This window comes from Apium graveolens, chromosome 7 (genome assembly GCF_009905375.1).
Source record: "Apium graveolens cultivar Ventura chromosome 7, ASM990537v1, whole genome shotgun sequence".
Classification (NCBI taxonomy): domain Eukaryota; kingdom Viridiplantae; phylum Streptophyta; class Magnoliopsida; order Apiales; family Apiaceae; genus Apium; species Apium graveolens.
In genome coordinates this window covers 23532873-23549357 of record NC_133653.1, presented here as the reverse complement: position 1 = coordinate 23549357, position 16485 = coordinate 23532873, and the positions used below count along the sequence as shown (strand labels likewise).

Sequence of the window (16485 nt, the reverse complement as noted above, 5' to 3'; positions counted from 1 at the left end):
GAGAAAGTATTTGAGAGCATTTTGTGTGTTTTTTCTAATCTAGTCTATACTGTCTGACTATATGCAATGTATAACTAACTGAGCTGAGCCGGCAGTGCTCATGCTAATAATTTAAACTTAAACTACACTAATGGACTAATAGTAGGCTAGTTTAGATTGGATTGAACTCTATCTTGAATGGGCATGAGTGCTGTTGGAGTGGCTGGCTTTGTAGTAGAACGTCTGGACTTGCAGATGAGTCCAAATATTTAATAATGTCAAAGTTAAGTATCAACATCAAGTTATCATATCAATCAGAAGCTTACAGAATAAGGAGTTGGTAATAACTAAGAGACAAAGGGAAGAGAATAACAAGCCTGGGTAGGCTACAGCATTTTTCAGAAACAGAAAAATACAAGCATATGACATGCCCACACTAGCTACTAGCTAGCTTAGTGTAGAAGCAGAACAACTCAGAGAGTATTAATTAGTCATCTTTTCAACAGAGATCAGAAAACGAGTGGGTAGATATCTATTAAAGATACCAGCTTCTTGCTGTATATGATTTAACACGATAACTATAGTTCAGATAAAATATCTGCAATGTCGCTATGTTGTATGAATTTTTGCATGTCATTCTCATCCATGCATACCCATGCTTCAATTCCTTCCCCAGCTTTGTCATCAATCAAGACTACTGTATTTTTCATAGGGACGTTGGGAATACTGACCCAAATGGGTTTTCCCCATCCAAAATCCGCTTCATAAAATGGAAACTTACACCAGCTACTAAATGTACCGGCAAAATAAATGTTGGGATCTGAAAGACTCTTCATCAGCTCACAAGTCCCTTGACTTATCATTGTTTGCCCTTCTTCCCCTAAAGATAGTATCATTCCACATGCATCCACAACACCCTTGACAGCTTTGGAAAGACAATCAACAAAACTTCCAAGCGCCAGTACTCTTTCCGTACCTACCTCTGATTGAACGATGGCTGTAAGGTAGAGATTTCCAAATTGATTTTGGGGAAGAGGGGGAACTGTTCTCTTTCTCATGTTAACTGCTTGAAGAAGTGTAAAGGTCTTTGGGTTTTCAGGGTTGGCAACATGTACATCAATAATGGCCTTCCCTATTAATCCGAATACTGACTGTACCCTTGTGCATAACATGCTTGAATCATCTAATCTGGCCCTTTCTCGGATACTAGAAATCTTACTTTTGCTAAAGTAAAACATCTTGGTGACAATCTTGTGCACTTCAATATTTTCCTTATCCCGTGAAAGTCCAGAAGGAAGACCAGGCAACATTTTTAATGGAAACAGGGAACTCGAGTCAAAGTTGAAGGAGATTGACAGGCAAGTCTCATCAATGTACCCGAGTTCTTGCTTTGCAGCAATAGTCCACACATTGATAAGTGACATTGTGGTTGACATGTCGGCAATTCTGTGTGAACTACATACTGCAATAGCAAATCCACCACAACTGAAGGCACTTACTTGTACCGAAAGCAATGGATCATTGAATTCATCAAGTGCACCTAATGGGCAAGGAATTAAATCATCAAGCACCTCAGTTTTAAAATTTAATCGTTGGCTGAGAAGATCATCGAGCTTAACATCAACTTTGGCTTCCACAAAATCAGCGCCTTGATCACTACAATCAACCGAGTGACTTTCTATGCAGTATCTTCCTGCAAAAGGATGAAAAACAGTTAATGCCTTTGATAGAGACTTCTTCAAGTGCTTGTATCTTAAGGTACAACCATCAGTATTATCTTGATCAGTAGCTACATAATAGAAAATGGTGGGAACATTTATATTTGGGGATAATTCATCTAATAATGATATTTTGTAGTTGCGGGAACTGAAGGGGGTTGCAGTGTATGGTTTAATGAGCTCTCTGGATAAAATTTCAACTTTCATCTTGCCTACAGAACTTGCTCAAATTAGTGACCTTTTTTTGGCTTAGAATGTGTAAATAGCTTCAGCATGTTCGTATTTATAAATGAAAAGCCTTTTACGGGAAGCAAAATATTGATATCGATACAACCTGGGTAAGCACATGCATATTTGATTAATCGAAAAATCTTGAGTCCAACTTGGCTTTTGTTTATAATTTAGATAGAAATTCCATATTGGCGTTCTATGATTTGTTAAGTTTGTGTATTCGATTCGAAAATATAAAATTGTTCACTAGTTCTCCCTTGCGGACTTTGATCCTGCACGAACGAAAAAAGAATGGCACACAAATTATAATAGGATAGGATACTCAAAATAATACAGAGAGAAGTCAGCTCCATGTGATTGGGAGTACTACTAGAACAAGAAATACTAGAACAAGAAAAACGTGGAGTTTAAAATACACACTTCACGTTCACATATCATGATTTTCTAGGTGAGACTTGTAAAACAGTAGTCCTCTTATACTTATCTGGACATCAAATTTTTAACAACATCCTACGGTGAGTGTTGACGGAGGAATCTGGTAACAACAAAGATTGAAGTTTCTCGCCGGAACTAAGATCTGTGACGGTGGTTCTTTGCCGGAAACTTAAGCGGTGGTTGATTGTGGTTGTTTTAGGCTGAGATTGATCAGAGTAAGTGGTGGCTCTCTTATCAGCTCTCAAATTTTTACCCTTTCAATGTGCCTACGTACCCTTTATATAGGAATCAAGCCTGACGTAGTTCTCGTAGAACAAGAAGTCTGATGAGTTTAGACTTCTTACTCCTAAGCCCAGTAGAAGCCCATCCAATATCCGTCTTCCGCTAGCTTTAGGAATGTCCAACTATGAGGCCCAACCGCGAAGGCCAAAGACTCGTCCGTAATCGTAGGACTTCACGGATAGTGCATCTCCCTGCGCAAGGATAACACTCCGCTACAGCTATCTCCCTTGATTTACGAACGCAGGTATAGCCACGGTTCACCCCAAGTGCCAAAAGCGTCCCTGTCCCCCGAATGAGGATAACCCACCAGATAGCAGGACAGGTGATCCCAAGCTCTTGGGTGTAAAGTGCAGGATGACTCCAAGGTTCTCCAACGAGGACACCCGTTGAATACAAGAACAGAGCTCCCAAAGCACACACCAAAGTTAACCCCGCATCCCCAACGAGGACACCCGTTGAATACAGGAGGAGGCCTTCAATCATCAGGCATACCCCTGGAGGCCTTCTAGCTTTTCACGGACATCCCCCTCCTTGACCGTCTCAAGGGGGGAATTCTTCAAAGAGTACCTGCAACAAATACATTAGTAAAGATAACTTCCATTGCTCCTCCCCATGCAAGCTCTGTTCTGAACTCATCAAAAGTATATAGACCAAAAACAGGACGCGTCCTAACCTTTTGGGCGCGTCCTTCACCTTCATAAATCCAACCCTGTTTCCTCATCAATCGTTCCCTATAGCATACAAAACCACAGGACGCGTCCTAGTAGAGACAAGCGCGTCCTACCTCTTTCATTGCCACAAGATCACATTTACCAAGTAATTTTCCTAATGTTGACGCGTCAACCAAAAGTGGGCGCATCCATATCCAAGCTTCACTATTACCAGAATATAAAGCACCAAATTAAATATACGCGCGTCCTATGTGTCAGGACGCGTCCTATTCTTCCACAACGCAGCATCGGGTTTGACCGTATGTAATCCGTATTTGACCCGAATCAACTCAATGCCAAATTTCGGATATAACAACTACCCCCCAAATTCCACTTGCAGTTGAAAACAAAATTGGAATTTTTATCCTACAATCCAAGCAATGAAATTTGGTTCACAGGACGCGTCCAAAGCACAGGACGCGTCTTGCCTTTACTCTGTACTCGTAACATACAGCTGTCCTCCACGTCAGCTATATCTTCCCCTATAAATACCCAGAGGCGTAACCGTCATTTTCATCCTTCACCTTCTCAGAAAACCACCATCACCATCGCCTCTAAACTTCGAGCTCAAAACCCCGACGATTTAGCCGGCCATTTCCTGATTTCTTTAGCTCAATCCAACCGCCAACTCACAAGGTACACAAATCTTCTTTTACTTTCTTATTTAATTGAGTAAATCGATTCTAATGAGCAAAAAAAAAAAAACCGTTCATATGCTTCGAGTTTCCATGCACTGTTCTTCATGTTCTTTTGTATGTTTATATGTATGTATAAGCAAATATAACATATTTAGCTTCCTTGATCTCCCAACTACATGTTTCTGGGATTTTATCATATTCCCCCCAAATTGCTAACAGTCGATTAATATTCCTCCGCATCATAACCACGTAGGACGCGTCTTCCCGTCAAGGCGCGTCTTATTTTCCTTTGTTAAAGGCATATGTTTAAGTCATTTAAACCAAAGGTCATATAAGGGCAACACCTTACTAGGACGCGTGTTGATAGTGAATTTCATACGATAGATTCTTAGGACGCGTCCTCAAATATCTCTAGCATCTTCCTTATGGTTCATTTATTCACCATCTTTTTTCTTCTTCCCTTTTTTTTTGGACGCGTCCTCAAATGTTTATTCCTTATTTTGCAGCTGGAGGACGCGTCTTCTCCCTCACCATTTCACCCGTTTAAGGCTGTCAACAAACGTATTGGAATCTATTCCCCGCACCTGATCTCTTTTAAACCCAACTTCCCCGAAATCCACAGGACGAATTCCTTCCTTAGAGCATAAAGACGCGTCTTTGATTCCCTTAAATCAAAAAGCTCTATAATGTCTGATTCCAGCTCCGATTCCATGGACCATGTTCCCATAAGCTCAAGAATGGAAAAGAAGGGAGTTAAAAGGCAAAGAACTCCAGTTCTCCATACTAGGGCCGCCATCGAAGATTGGACGGACGATGAAATTATTCCTACCACAGGCCAAAAGCCCCGAGGAACAACTGTTTCAGACGAGGACGCGTCCCGTTCCCAGGACGCGTCAGATTCCCAAGGCGCGGCTCCTTCTCAGGACGCGTCCCCTCTTAGTATAAGCGAATTTGAAAAGAGGGCACCCGACCCCGAGACATATCCTGTGTCCCCCCAAAAATCTGATTCTCCCCTGGAACATTGGGAACCTTCAGACGTTGAAATAGATTATGACTGGACCAGGCTTGGTACCCTAACTGAAGCAGAGAAAAATGCCATAAGGGAGAAAGAAGGTAAGCTAGCCTGCGTAGCCCTTGACTCGACTGCAACCGACTGGGAAATCCAATGGCACATGAAGTACTATGACATGGAGGGCATCTGGACGCGCCCTCTTCGAACCATGAGGCCACACATATTCAACATTGGGAACCAAAGGATCCCAAGAATGGTGCTTACACCAAAGTTAATTTCCCTGGGTGTGGGCGCGCCCTTGCATCCATACATTAAGAGAATTTTGAAATGGTACGACGTGGCTCCAGTCCAACTATCACCAAATTCATACAAGCTAGCCTGGGCTTTGTACATTATGTACCATAACTTGAGGCTGGGCGCGCCCTCAATGAAAGAATTCAGCTTCTTTTACAGTATCAGGAAATCAATTCCCAGGTACCATTTTCTGGTTGTCAACAAATGGTTAAACAATAAGGGATTTAATGAAGGTAAAATCAGCCACGAGAGAGACTGGAATGAGCCATTTTTCTACATTTATGACGTCAAAAGGACGCGCGTTCACTTCAACTTGGAACCAAGTGAGTTCAATGTTTTGGACGCGTCCTCTCTATCAAGGCGCACCTTTTCTTTTATAACCTTTTCTTTTTTCCTTGTTGTAACCTATTCTCCCTTCTCTTAGACAAAATGACCCAGAAAGAGCTAGCATGAAGGAAGAAGAAGAGGGAAGAGAAGGTATTACAGTATGCTGAGAAACATTTCAACCTCAAGGACATGATTACCGAAGAGAATTTGAAGAAAATAGGAGCTTTGTCCCCACGGGTGGGTTCTCTCTGCAAATTTCAAGATTTCCATAATGGGAAACCCATCCTCACCGCTTCCAAAAAATCCAAAGGGCTCCAAGCCACAGAAATTATTCAGCCAGACGTTAACAAAAAAATGGATTTAGAGCAAGGTAAGAAATTATTATACGTAAGACGCGTCACTGCTTTAGGACGCGTCATACTTATGTTCACCTTTTTACTTTAATTTGTGCCTGATTTATAAACGTTACTATACATATGCGCTATCACCTTGGGTGTGCCCTACCCCCGGGCGCATCTCTTTATTACAAAAAGCGTCTTAGGTAAGACGCGTCACTTCTTTAGGACGTGTCATTCTCACACTCATTTATACATCTTTGCATTCGTCTATATCCGTCATACATGTAGAATTTTATATCATGATATGGGCGCGTCTTGTTTCCAGGACGCGTCTTCTTGTACATAACTAATCCCTTTTCATGTTTATATCGCAAATATGGCCTCTCTTCCCAAAGGATTCGCAATTGGGGCCTCCAAAAAGCTAAGGGCCAAAAAACTGCCCCCTACAAAGGTTGATCCAAAGGCAAAAACCCCACCTCCTGTTGCAACTCCTTCTCCTCCACCAAAGATAATCGACACTACCGTGTTTGACATTCCCGAGAAGGTGGAGGACGCGCCCTCGAAGCGTCAAAAGGTAGTTCCTGATGACCAGTCTTTCGTTCTCAGATACCTGGGCGCGTCCTCTGTTGGGGATTTCACAGAGGATGAAGTCAGAGGTTGGACCTTCAGAACAGAGCAGCAAACAGAGGATGCCATGGTGAGGGCTGCAGCTGAGCTCCAATTGCACGCTAGGCAAAGCGCTAATATGTCTGCAAGGCTTAGGGTGCGTCTTGCTGCTACAGACACTGCAAAGAGCCAGACCGAAGACAAGGTCAAATCCCTGGAGAGATACATTACTCTGCTTGTCCAAGAAAAAAGATGCTGAGATCAAACGTCTAGAGGGGGAGATGACGCGTCTAGAGACGGAAAAAACTGTGTTGGAAGGCAGACTCCATCAAATGGACAGTGTCATTGCGCTGAATTCCACTATGCAGCTGGAACTTGACACCCTAAATGATGATAGGCTGCATGGATGGACAGAGGAAAAGAAGCTAGTTACCAACACGACTTCCAGGCTGGGTTTGAAGAATGGTGCTCTGAGTTCATTGCCAACGACCCAGAGTATACATTTTCAAAGTTTGATGCAGATACCTAGATATGGGTAAATGATTCAGGGTCAGGGCCGCAGACTCCATCAAGAACAAAAGGATTTTTCTGGGCTTAGAGGAAGAGGGCACGTCCCCTGATCCTGCTCCACTTCAGACTCATCCTCCCCCTGCGGAAGGCCAAGACAAGCCACATTACGCGCCTCCTGCTTAGGACGCGTCCTTTATCTTTTATTTACTTGTGAACTATTTGAAGGGTGCAGGCCCCTTGAAGCCTTGCAAGTTGTAGTATCTATTCTTGAACTTCATTCGCCTGCACTTTTTATAAAAACCTCTTTGCCTCATCCATGCATATTTTTACTTAAGCATTCTATTTTTCCATTCACATGGACGCGTCTTATTATTAGGACGCGTCTTTTAGTTTTTTAATGAATATTTTTGTTTGCAAAAGCATATGAGCATAACACCATGTTATACCTGCGTATTTAATCAAGGCACAAGGCACAATTGGGCGCGTCATATGGTTTTGACGCGCCTCCCCTTTGATCCAAAACTCATCCTCCTTCATGTAGGGCGCATCCTAAATAAGGACTTTTCCTTTTGATTCATGTTTTGCCAAAGCTACAGTAACATTCAGTCCAAAGAGCATCAACCAAGACAACTTGGGCGCGTCCTTGGAAATAGTACACTTCCTAGTTCCACTTTGACTTGAGTTTTATTGATCCTTTTGACAACCATTAATTCAGTTAGCATTCGCATAAAACCATCAATCAGGACGCGTCCTATAGTTAGGACGCGTCATACAACCAAACAAAGCAAATAACTTTTTGAAAAAATTTCAGACATTTTATTTATAATGCACTCTGGTGTCAAAAGTGCACCAGTCCCACGGCTACTATGCTCTGTGGGGAAATAAATTCTAAAAAATGACCCTTCAATTAGTTCCAAGGTAAGTAGTACATGCACTATCCCTCTAGGCTAGGAGGAATTTATTTAATTCTAGCCTATATTCCGGGCATAACCCAAAATAATAAAAGAAAAACGTAAGGGGCCAAAGTCGCGCCTTACTGGTAATACTTTCGGAGATGTTCCGCATTCCAAGCTCGCGGAACCAGCTTCCCTTCCATATCTTCAAGGTGATAAGTCCCCTTCCATAGGATGGACTTTATTCTGTACGGTCCTTCCCAATTAGCTCCAAACACTCCATGTTGGGGGTTCTTTGTATTGGGCATCACTTTCCTAAGTACCAAATCTCCCACCTTCAGCAATTGTCCTTTTACCTTCTTATTATAATACCTTGCGGCGCGTTGCTGATACGCCGCTAGCCTTAGCTGAGAATTTTCCCTCGTCTCCTCTAAGAGATCTAAATGAAGCCTTTGATTAACCTCAGCATCTTCTTTCCTATAACAATCTCTGCGAAGTGATCCCGATCCAACTTCCACGGGGACCATAGCTTCGTAGCCGTAAGTCAGCATAAACGGTGTTTCTCCCGTAGTAGATCGTGGCGTAGTGTTGTATGACTCCACGCCGAACACACACTTTTACGGATTTAATTTCATACGAAACCTCCTTAGAATGTTAAACATCTCCACCAGGTGCTTGATGTAGTCACTCGCCACCTTAGACTTTACCAGCATATCATCTACATACACTCCCACAGTTCTCCCGATTTGATCCTTGAACATCATGTTTACCAACCGCTGGTAGGTTGCGCCATCATTGATCAAACCAAACAGCATTCCTATGTAACAGTATAACCCCCTGTCCGTAATGAAAGATGTATGTTCTTCATCGGGGCCATACATCGGAATTTGATTGTAACCGGAGTATGCATCCATAAAACTCAACAACGCATGCCCCGTCGTCGCGTCAACCAACTGATCGATTCTTGGCAGCGGGAAGCTGTCCTTTGGACAAGCCTTATTGAGATCTGTGAAATCCACACATGTCCTCCACTTCCCATTCGATTTCTTCACCAGTACTGGATTTGCAAGCCATTTGGGGTGGAACGATTCTTTGATCAACCCCACCTCCAACAACCGGTCTACTTCTTCTTTTAATGCTATCGCCCTTTCTCTACTTACCGGGCGGCGTTTCTGATGTATGCCCTTACAATTCGGGAGGATATTCAAACGGTGACACATTACTTTCGGGTCGATTCCTATCATATCTGAATGACTCCACGCGAAGACATCAAGATTTTTAATTAGAAAGCGGGTAAGACTTCCTCTCATCTCACCATCCAACTGGGATCCCACTTTCAAAACCTTGCTCGGGTCATTTTTATCAACTGGAATAGATATTGTGTCTTCGGCCGGTCCCGTCTTTTCGGCGGGCATAGGGATCCTGGGATCTAAATCGAAATCAAAGTCTCGGGGGTCTTCGACTTCCACTTTTGCATCTGAAGGCGCGTCCTCGTTTGGAGGAGCATCAACCTCAATTTCATTCAAGGGCGCGTCCTTCTTTTGAGGAGCATCCACCTTGAAGTTATTCCCGAGATCTTGCAAAATCTCACTTCTTCCTTCCAACTTTTCCCCGTTAACCTCTTTCTGTATGATCGCCTCTGTATGGTTCACCACCACTTCTTCCACGCTACAGATCCTCAAAACACGTCCCCGCGTCAAAAAAGAGTTCCCAGAGACGTAGGTTTCTTCCTTTTCGGGGCCTTTAACGAAATAGTGGGCATGGACCTCTCCACTTGGTTTCATATGAATATCTTCTACATCCTCAAATGGGAGACCTTTCCCTTTATACCTTCTTCTACAGAATTCCTTAACAGCCTTGTGATAGCAGTCGCGTGACTCATACTGTGACCCTCTCAGACTGCCAACTCCGTTTGGTGTTGGGAACTTTATCATCAAGTGGTGTATCGAGGTTATCACCCTGAACGCTCGCAACCAAGGTCTGCCGACCAGCACATTGTGCGCGGAATCCTGATCTAGCACCTTGAAATCTATCATTTGAGTAACCGACAAAGCTCCTTCCCCGAGCGTGACGGGAAGCCTGACCGAACCCATAACTCTCACTACTTCCCCAGTAAAGCCATAGACGTGCGCATCTTCGAAATACATGTCGCTAACTGGGAAACCCAGCTTTTTGTAGGTGTTGTAGTACAAGATGTTTGTAGAACTCCCATTATCCAAGAAGACTCGATGTACGTTCATTGCCCCAATAAGCATGGTAATCACCAGCGCATCGTTGTGAGGATGATGAACCCACCTAAATTCTTTTTCCTTGAACGCAATATCAACGGACTCTCCCTTAAAGACCTTCGGGGGTCTATCTTCCAAGCTGTGGATGTTGGTGAGCGGTGGATGTCGCGCTTCTCTCGCATTTCTCTCCAGTGCTCGATTACTATCACCAACGAAAGGGTGTCCTCCAAAAATTGTCCTGATACTGCCAGCCCTCTAAAACTTGACCTCTGCTATTTTCTCAACATTCTCCGTCCGCGGAGGCTGTCTTTCATTCTTACCCTTGTCATCTAGTCCCCTGCGTCGCTTCACCTTGTCAATCCATTCTCCCAGGTATCCAGCCTTGATCAATTCCTCAATCTCATCTCGCAGGTGACGACACTCATGGGTGTCATGGCCAGTAGACTAATGGTAGTCACAATACTTCTTTTTGTCTCTGCTCTGCCATGAAGTTAGACGGTTGGGCTTCTTGAAGATTCCTCTATCCTTATTTACCTCGAAGATATGATCAATGGACGCTGCCAGCGGTGTATAATTGCTGACTCTTCTCTCGTAGTTCGACGGTGGGCTCCATTCTCTCCGCGAGCTCACAGCGTTTACCCTGTTAGGGCTTCTGGCGTTTCGCCGATAATCTGGGCTCAAGGATCTGTCCCTTCTCTTGGATCGCCCCTTGGAGTTATGGGTATTGTCATTTTTTTTTGTTTCTGCAAGCGACTGCTCGATTGCTTTGAACGACTCCGCCTGCGCAAGCACATCAGCTAGTGACACTGGGTCCTTCCCTTGCAGGTGCTTCCAGAAATTTGTCCCCACACGCAACCCAGCTATAAGCAGTATTTTCAATGTTTCATCAGTGGCACCCCTCACCAAAGTAGATTCTGCATTAAACCTCTTGAAATACGAAATCAAACTTTCTCCTTCCTTTTGTTTCACATTAGCCAGCGTAGTAACAGGTGGTCTATACTTCACCGCGGCTTGGAATTGTGTCAAAAACAAAGTTTTCATCTGTTCCCAGGATGAAATCACACCTGGACCAAGTTTTTGGAACCACTGCTGAGCGCCTTCTCTAAAAGTGGCTGCCAGGAGACGGCATCGAGCCAAATCAGGTACTTGATATACGTCCATTTCAATGTTAAAACGCCCCAGGAATTCCACAGGATCAGAATTCCCATGAAAACGCAAGTCGTTGGTTGTGTTCCTGTATCCTGCGGGCAATTGCGCCTCCCTCACGACAGCAACAAAAGGAGAAGGAGCTTGCGCAGTCGCCGTTACTCTTCCTCCCTCAAGATGGTTGAGCAACCTCTTGAGGTCGTTCACATTAAACGTCCCTACCCCATGAATGGTTTGAACATTAGGCTGCTGGGGTTGCTCTGCGACTTGCTGAAATTCCCCTTGAGTACCCTCCGGGTGTGGCGGAGGATCTCGCCGCCCCTCGCCCTGAGGCTGCGGCTGTGGCATGTTACCATTTTGGTTTTGAATATTTTCCCGCACGCGAGGTTCCTCTTGACCGCGTCGCGGAATTTCATCATTGTTCTGCGTTCTTACTTGAATTCGCTCGCCGTCCTGGTCATGAGGACGCGCCCCAGACCCATTACCAGTAGCGCTGTGGGAAGCTACGGGAATAACGGCGGGGGCTTCTCCAGCAGAGTGTGCTCCACCTCTCCTACCATTGTAGGGTGCTCTTCCATATTGATATCCCATTCTTCCTCGTCCATTCCTCTGATATCCCTGGTAGTAATTCCCGGGCCTTCCTCGCGGAAGGGCACGCTCGTGATCGCGGTGCCGCGTCCCGTCATCCCTTTGGAATGCGGGGGGCACACGCGTCGTGTCACGGGGCCTCGCAAGTCATCCTCAAGTCATCGTCAAGTCATCGTCTTCCAACCTTATGCCAAGCCTCCTTTTCAAGGCAGAAAGATCCCTTCCTTCCTCGTCTTGATTTTGAGTATTCTCCGCACGTCGATGCTCGTCCATCGTACGCCCAGATATATGTGGGTGTGGCACTACCTGGTTACCCAGGTGAGGCCTTTCTCTGCCATCAGTGTCCTCATCTGCGAGCTCCATAATAGGCTCTACATCATCAGAGTACTCCAAGCGCCGTGGAGTGATTCGCGAGTTTTCCCCGCTCCCCTGGGTATCTCCTTCAACTACAGGGGCTTTTCCCAAGGCATGACCGTGACGGGGGAAACAACGACCTCTCCTCGTCCTTCGACGTTCCACCGTGTTCAGTCTTGAGTTAAAACTGTTAAGAGTATCCCCCATGCGATACAATTGCTCCAAGATATCAGCGTTGCTGATGAGAACTGGAGGTGTTCCCCCCACATCCGGAGCTCTTGGTGGATCCGCCATGTTTCTGGGAACGTAAGGTTCGTGGTGAGTATAGCGCCCCCCGCCTTCTCCTTCAGACCTGCTGTCACTTCCATCATAAGAACTTCCATCACGATTGTAAGACATCTTTTCCTCCTAAGATTGCAACCTTAATTAGCACCCCTCCTTCTAGCGCCAATTTGTTGATGGAGGAATCTGGTAACAACAAAGATTGAGGTTTCTCGCCGGAACTAAGATCTGTGACGGTGGTTCTTTGCCGGAAACTTAAGCGGTGTGTGGTTGATTGTGGTTGTTTTAGGCTGAGATTGATCAGAGTAAGTGGTGGCTCTCTTATCAGCTCTCAACTTCTTACCCTTTCAATGTGCCTACGTACCCTTTATATAGGGATCAAGCCTGACGTAGTTCTCGTAGAACAAGAAGTCTGATGAGTTTAGACTTCTTACTCCTAAGCCCAGTAGAAGCCCATCCAATATCCGTCTTCCGCTAGCTTTAGAAATGTCCAACTATGAGGCCCAACCGCGAAGGCCCAAGGCTCGTCCGTAATCGTAGGACTTCACGGATAGTGCATCTCCCTGCGCAAGGATAACACTCCGCTACAGCTATCTCCCTTGATTTACGAACGCAGGTATAACCACGGTTCACCCCAAGTGCCAGACGCGTCTCTGTCCCCCGAATGAGGATAACCCACCAGATAGCAGGACAGATGATCCCAAGCTCTTGGGTGCAAAGTGCAGGATGACTCCAAAGTTCTCCAACGAGGACACCCGTTGAATACAAGAAGAGAGCTCCCAAAGCACACACCAAAGTTAAGCCCGCATCCCCAACGAGGACACCCGTTGAATACAGGAGGATGCCTTCAATCAGCAGGAATACCCCTGGAGGTCTTCTAACTTTTCACGGACATCCCCCTCCTTGACCGTCTCAAGGGGGGAATTCTTCAAAGAGTACCTGCGACAAATACATTAGTAAAGATAACTTCCATTGCTCCTCCCCATGCAAGCTCTGTTCTGAACTCATCAAAAGTATATAGACCAAAAACAGAACGCGTCCTAACCCTTTGGGCGCGTCCTCACCTTCATAAATCCAACTCTGTTTCCTCATCAATCGTTCCTTATAGCATACAAAACCACATGACGCGTCCTAGTAGAGACAAACGCGTCCTACCTCTTTCATTGCCACAAGATCACGTTTACCAGGTAATTTTCCTAATGTTGACGCGTCAACCAAAAGTGGGCGCGTCCATATCCAAGCTTCGCTATTACCAGAATATAAAGCACCAAATTAAATATACGCGCGTCCTATGTGTCAGGACGCGTCCTATTCTTCCACAACGCAGCATCGGGTTTGACCGTATGTAATCCGCATTTGACCCGAATCAACTCAATGCCAAATTTCGAATATAACAGCGAGAAAATTTTCTTCAACATCGACCAAAATACATGCATTATGATGGTATAGCACGTTTACTCGAAAAGTAATTGTTCAGTATTTTCATAAAAGTTGATACAAACTTATGCCGACGTTTTTTACATTTTTGTACACTTTAAATAATTATCTAGCTTTTGTTGAACAATATTTGTATTCGATGTTTAGGTTAAAATGTGTTCTCCATATCATATAACGGTGAAATGTTTGTGACGTACTGATAATGCAATTTAATTATATGCTTCTCGTCCTCGGCATGGATTTCCCCCAACAAAATGCTCTTTTTTCATTGTTATATGGGGAAGGATCAGATATACGAGTTCAACCATAAGGTAAATATGCTTTTCATGTCATTGTAGCTGTAAATAATATGATTGATTTACTTTCATGGTTGGGATATAATTCGAATTTAATTGTGTGTTGCACATGTGTTGAAACTGTTTGATAAATTGTGTATGAAAAATGTCTTGGGGAGTAATGATAAATAATTATTCAGTTTTTTAAAAAGTTGATACAATTTCCTTCACACGTTTTTACATTCTTTGTACACTTTAAACAATTGTTATTTAGTGTTCTCCATATCACTGTGAAATGTGTTCTCCATATCACAGATCCTTTCCTGGTTGTGGTCGTATAATAAGATTTGAGACAAACATTGTATTATATTATGTTAAAATAGCGAACAAGAGACTCCATGGTTAACTATCATGCGCATATGGCACATACAATTAATATCTAACACTGTAGTTTATTTTTTCTGGGCTGTACCCTCCTGTTCTGATTCCATTTACTGATAGACGCTGGCATGCATATATAGAATGTGACAATACCCTAATTACAGTCTATGATATCTTTGATCTCGTTATGCTTTATGAATTCTTTCATGTCACTCTCTTTCAAATTCACCCATGCTTCAATCCCTCCCCCGGATTTCTCGTCAACCAAGATTACTAAATTCTTCATGGGGATGTTAGCATTACTGACCCACGCAGGTTTTCCCCACCCAAAATCAGCTTCATAAAGTGGAAACTTACACCAGCTGCTAAATGTCCCGGCAAAATATATTTCAGGATTTGCAAGACTTTTAAGCAGCTCCCGCAATTCCTGACTGAGCGACGGTTTTCCTTCCTTCTGTAATGATAGCACCACACTACAGTTGTCGATAGCACTCTTGACAGAGCTGGAAAGGCAATCAACGAAATATGGAAGCTCCACTCCTTCGGAACCTACCACTGATTGAGCATATGCTGCTAGGTAGAGATTTCCGAATTGATTTTTAAGAGGTGGAACTGTTCTCTCTCTCATATTCACGGCTTGAACAACTGCATAGCCCTTCGGGTTTTCTGGGTTGGCCACATGTACATCAATAATAGCCTTCCCTATTATCCCGAATACAGACTGCACCCTTGTAGGTAATATCTTACTTAATTTGTCTACTTTGGCTCTTTCTCGAATGCTTAAAATCTTACTTTCGCTAAAGTAAAACATCTTTGTGACCACCTTATGAACTTCAATATTTTCTTTGTCCCGTGAAATTCCAGAAGGTAGAGAAGGCAAGTTTTGTCCTGGAAACAGTAAAGCGGAGTCGAAGTTCCAGGAGTTTGGCACGTCATTATCGACAACATAACCGAGTTCCATCTTTGTAGCAATAGCCCATGCTTTGACAACCGATATTGTTGTCGTCATGTCAGCAATTCTGTGTGAACTACACACTGCAATAGCAAATCCTCCACAACTGAAAGCGCTCACTTGAACTGCAAGTAATGGATCCGTATATTCATCTACAGCGCCCAATGGGCACGGAAGTAAATCATTGAGCACCTCGACTTTCAAGTTCTTCCGTTGACTGAGAAGATCATCAAGCTGAACATCAACTTTGGCTTCCACAAATTCAGCACCTTGATCACTACAATCAACAGAGTGAGTCTCTTTGTTGTATCTTCCAGCAAAAGGATGAAAACTAGATAATACCTTGGACAGTGAATTCTTCAGGTGCTTGTACGACATTATTGGAACAGAAAGAGTTGTATCTTGATCAGTAGCTGAGTAATAGAAAATGGTGGGAACATTCATATTTGGGGAAAATTCATCTATCAATGAAATATTGTATTTTCGAAAGCTGGGTGGAGTAGCAGAACATGGTTTAATGAGCTCTCTGGATAAAATTTCAACTTTCATCTTCCTTGATATACTAGTACCAAGTATTAACAAACAGAGAGTATCTATATATATAGGGATTTGGGAATCATTTGGTTATCAACTTCTTCTGATATTTTTCAGAAAAATTATGTCAGCTGGCCGACATGAGGGTGATCTTTATAATTTTAAGCTCCATTTTGTTGAAACAAGATATTGGTAGAGAATTGTCTTATTGTTTTTAATTTCTTATTTTTTTTTGTCACGCAGCTGTTTCTAATTTGGATTGCTAATTTTTTCTAGGTTATATCTGACATAATTTTTGAAACTCAAAGGGCTCTGTAGATAGTATTATATTCTAA

At 43.6% G+C, this 16485-nt stretch overlaps 2 protein-coding genes across 2 annotated transcripts; both read right to left on the bottom strand.

Annotated features, from left to right (window-relative positions):
* Positions 1-343: 343 nt before the first annotated feature.
* LOC141670719 (pelargonidin 3-O-(6-caffeoylglucoside) 5-O-(6-O-malonylglucoside) 4'''-malonyltransferase-like) lies at positions 344-2036 on the bottom strand. Its single transcript, XM_074476701.1, has 2 exons — positions 1936-2036; positions 344-1672 (listed from the first exon to the last, which is right to left on the bottom strand). Exons 1-2 carry the CDS (start codon positions 1970-1972, stop codon positions 558-560), a joined length of 1152 nt encoding a protein of 383 aa, XP_074332802.1. The 5' UTR covers positions 1973-2036; the 3' UTR covers positions 344-557.
* A 12593-nt stretch (positions 2037-14629) lies between these two features.
* LOC141673097 (epi-neemfruitin B synthase L1AT-like) lies at positions 14630-16269 on the bottom strand. Its single transcript, XM_074479831.1, has one exon. It carries the CDS (start codon positions 16163-16165, stop codon positions 14819-14821), a length of 1347 nt encoding a protein of 448 aa, XP_074335932.1. The 5' UTR covers positions 16166-16269; the 3' UTR covers positions 14630-14818.
* Between the last annotated feature and the right edge of the window lie 216 nt (positions 16270-16485).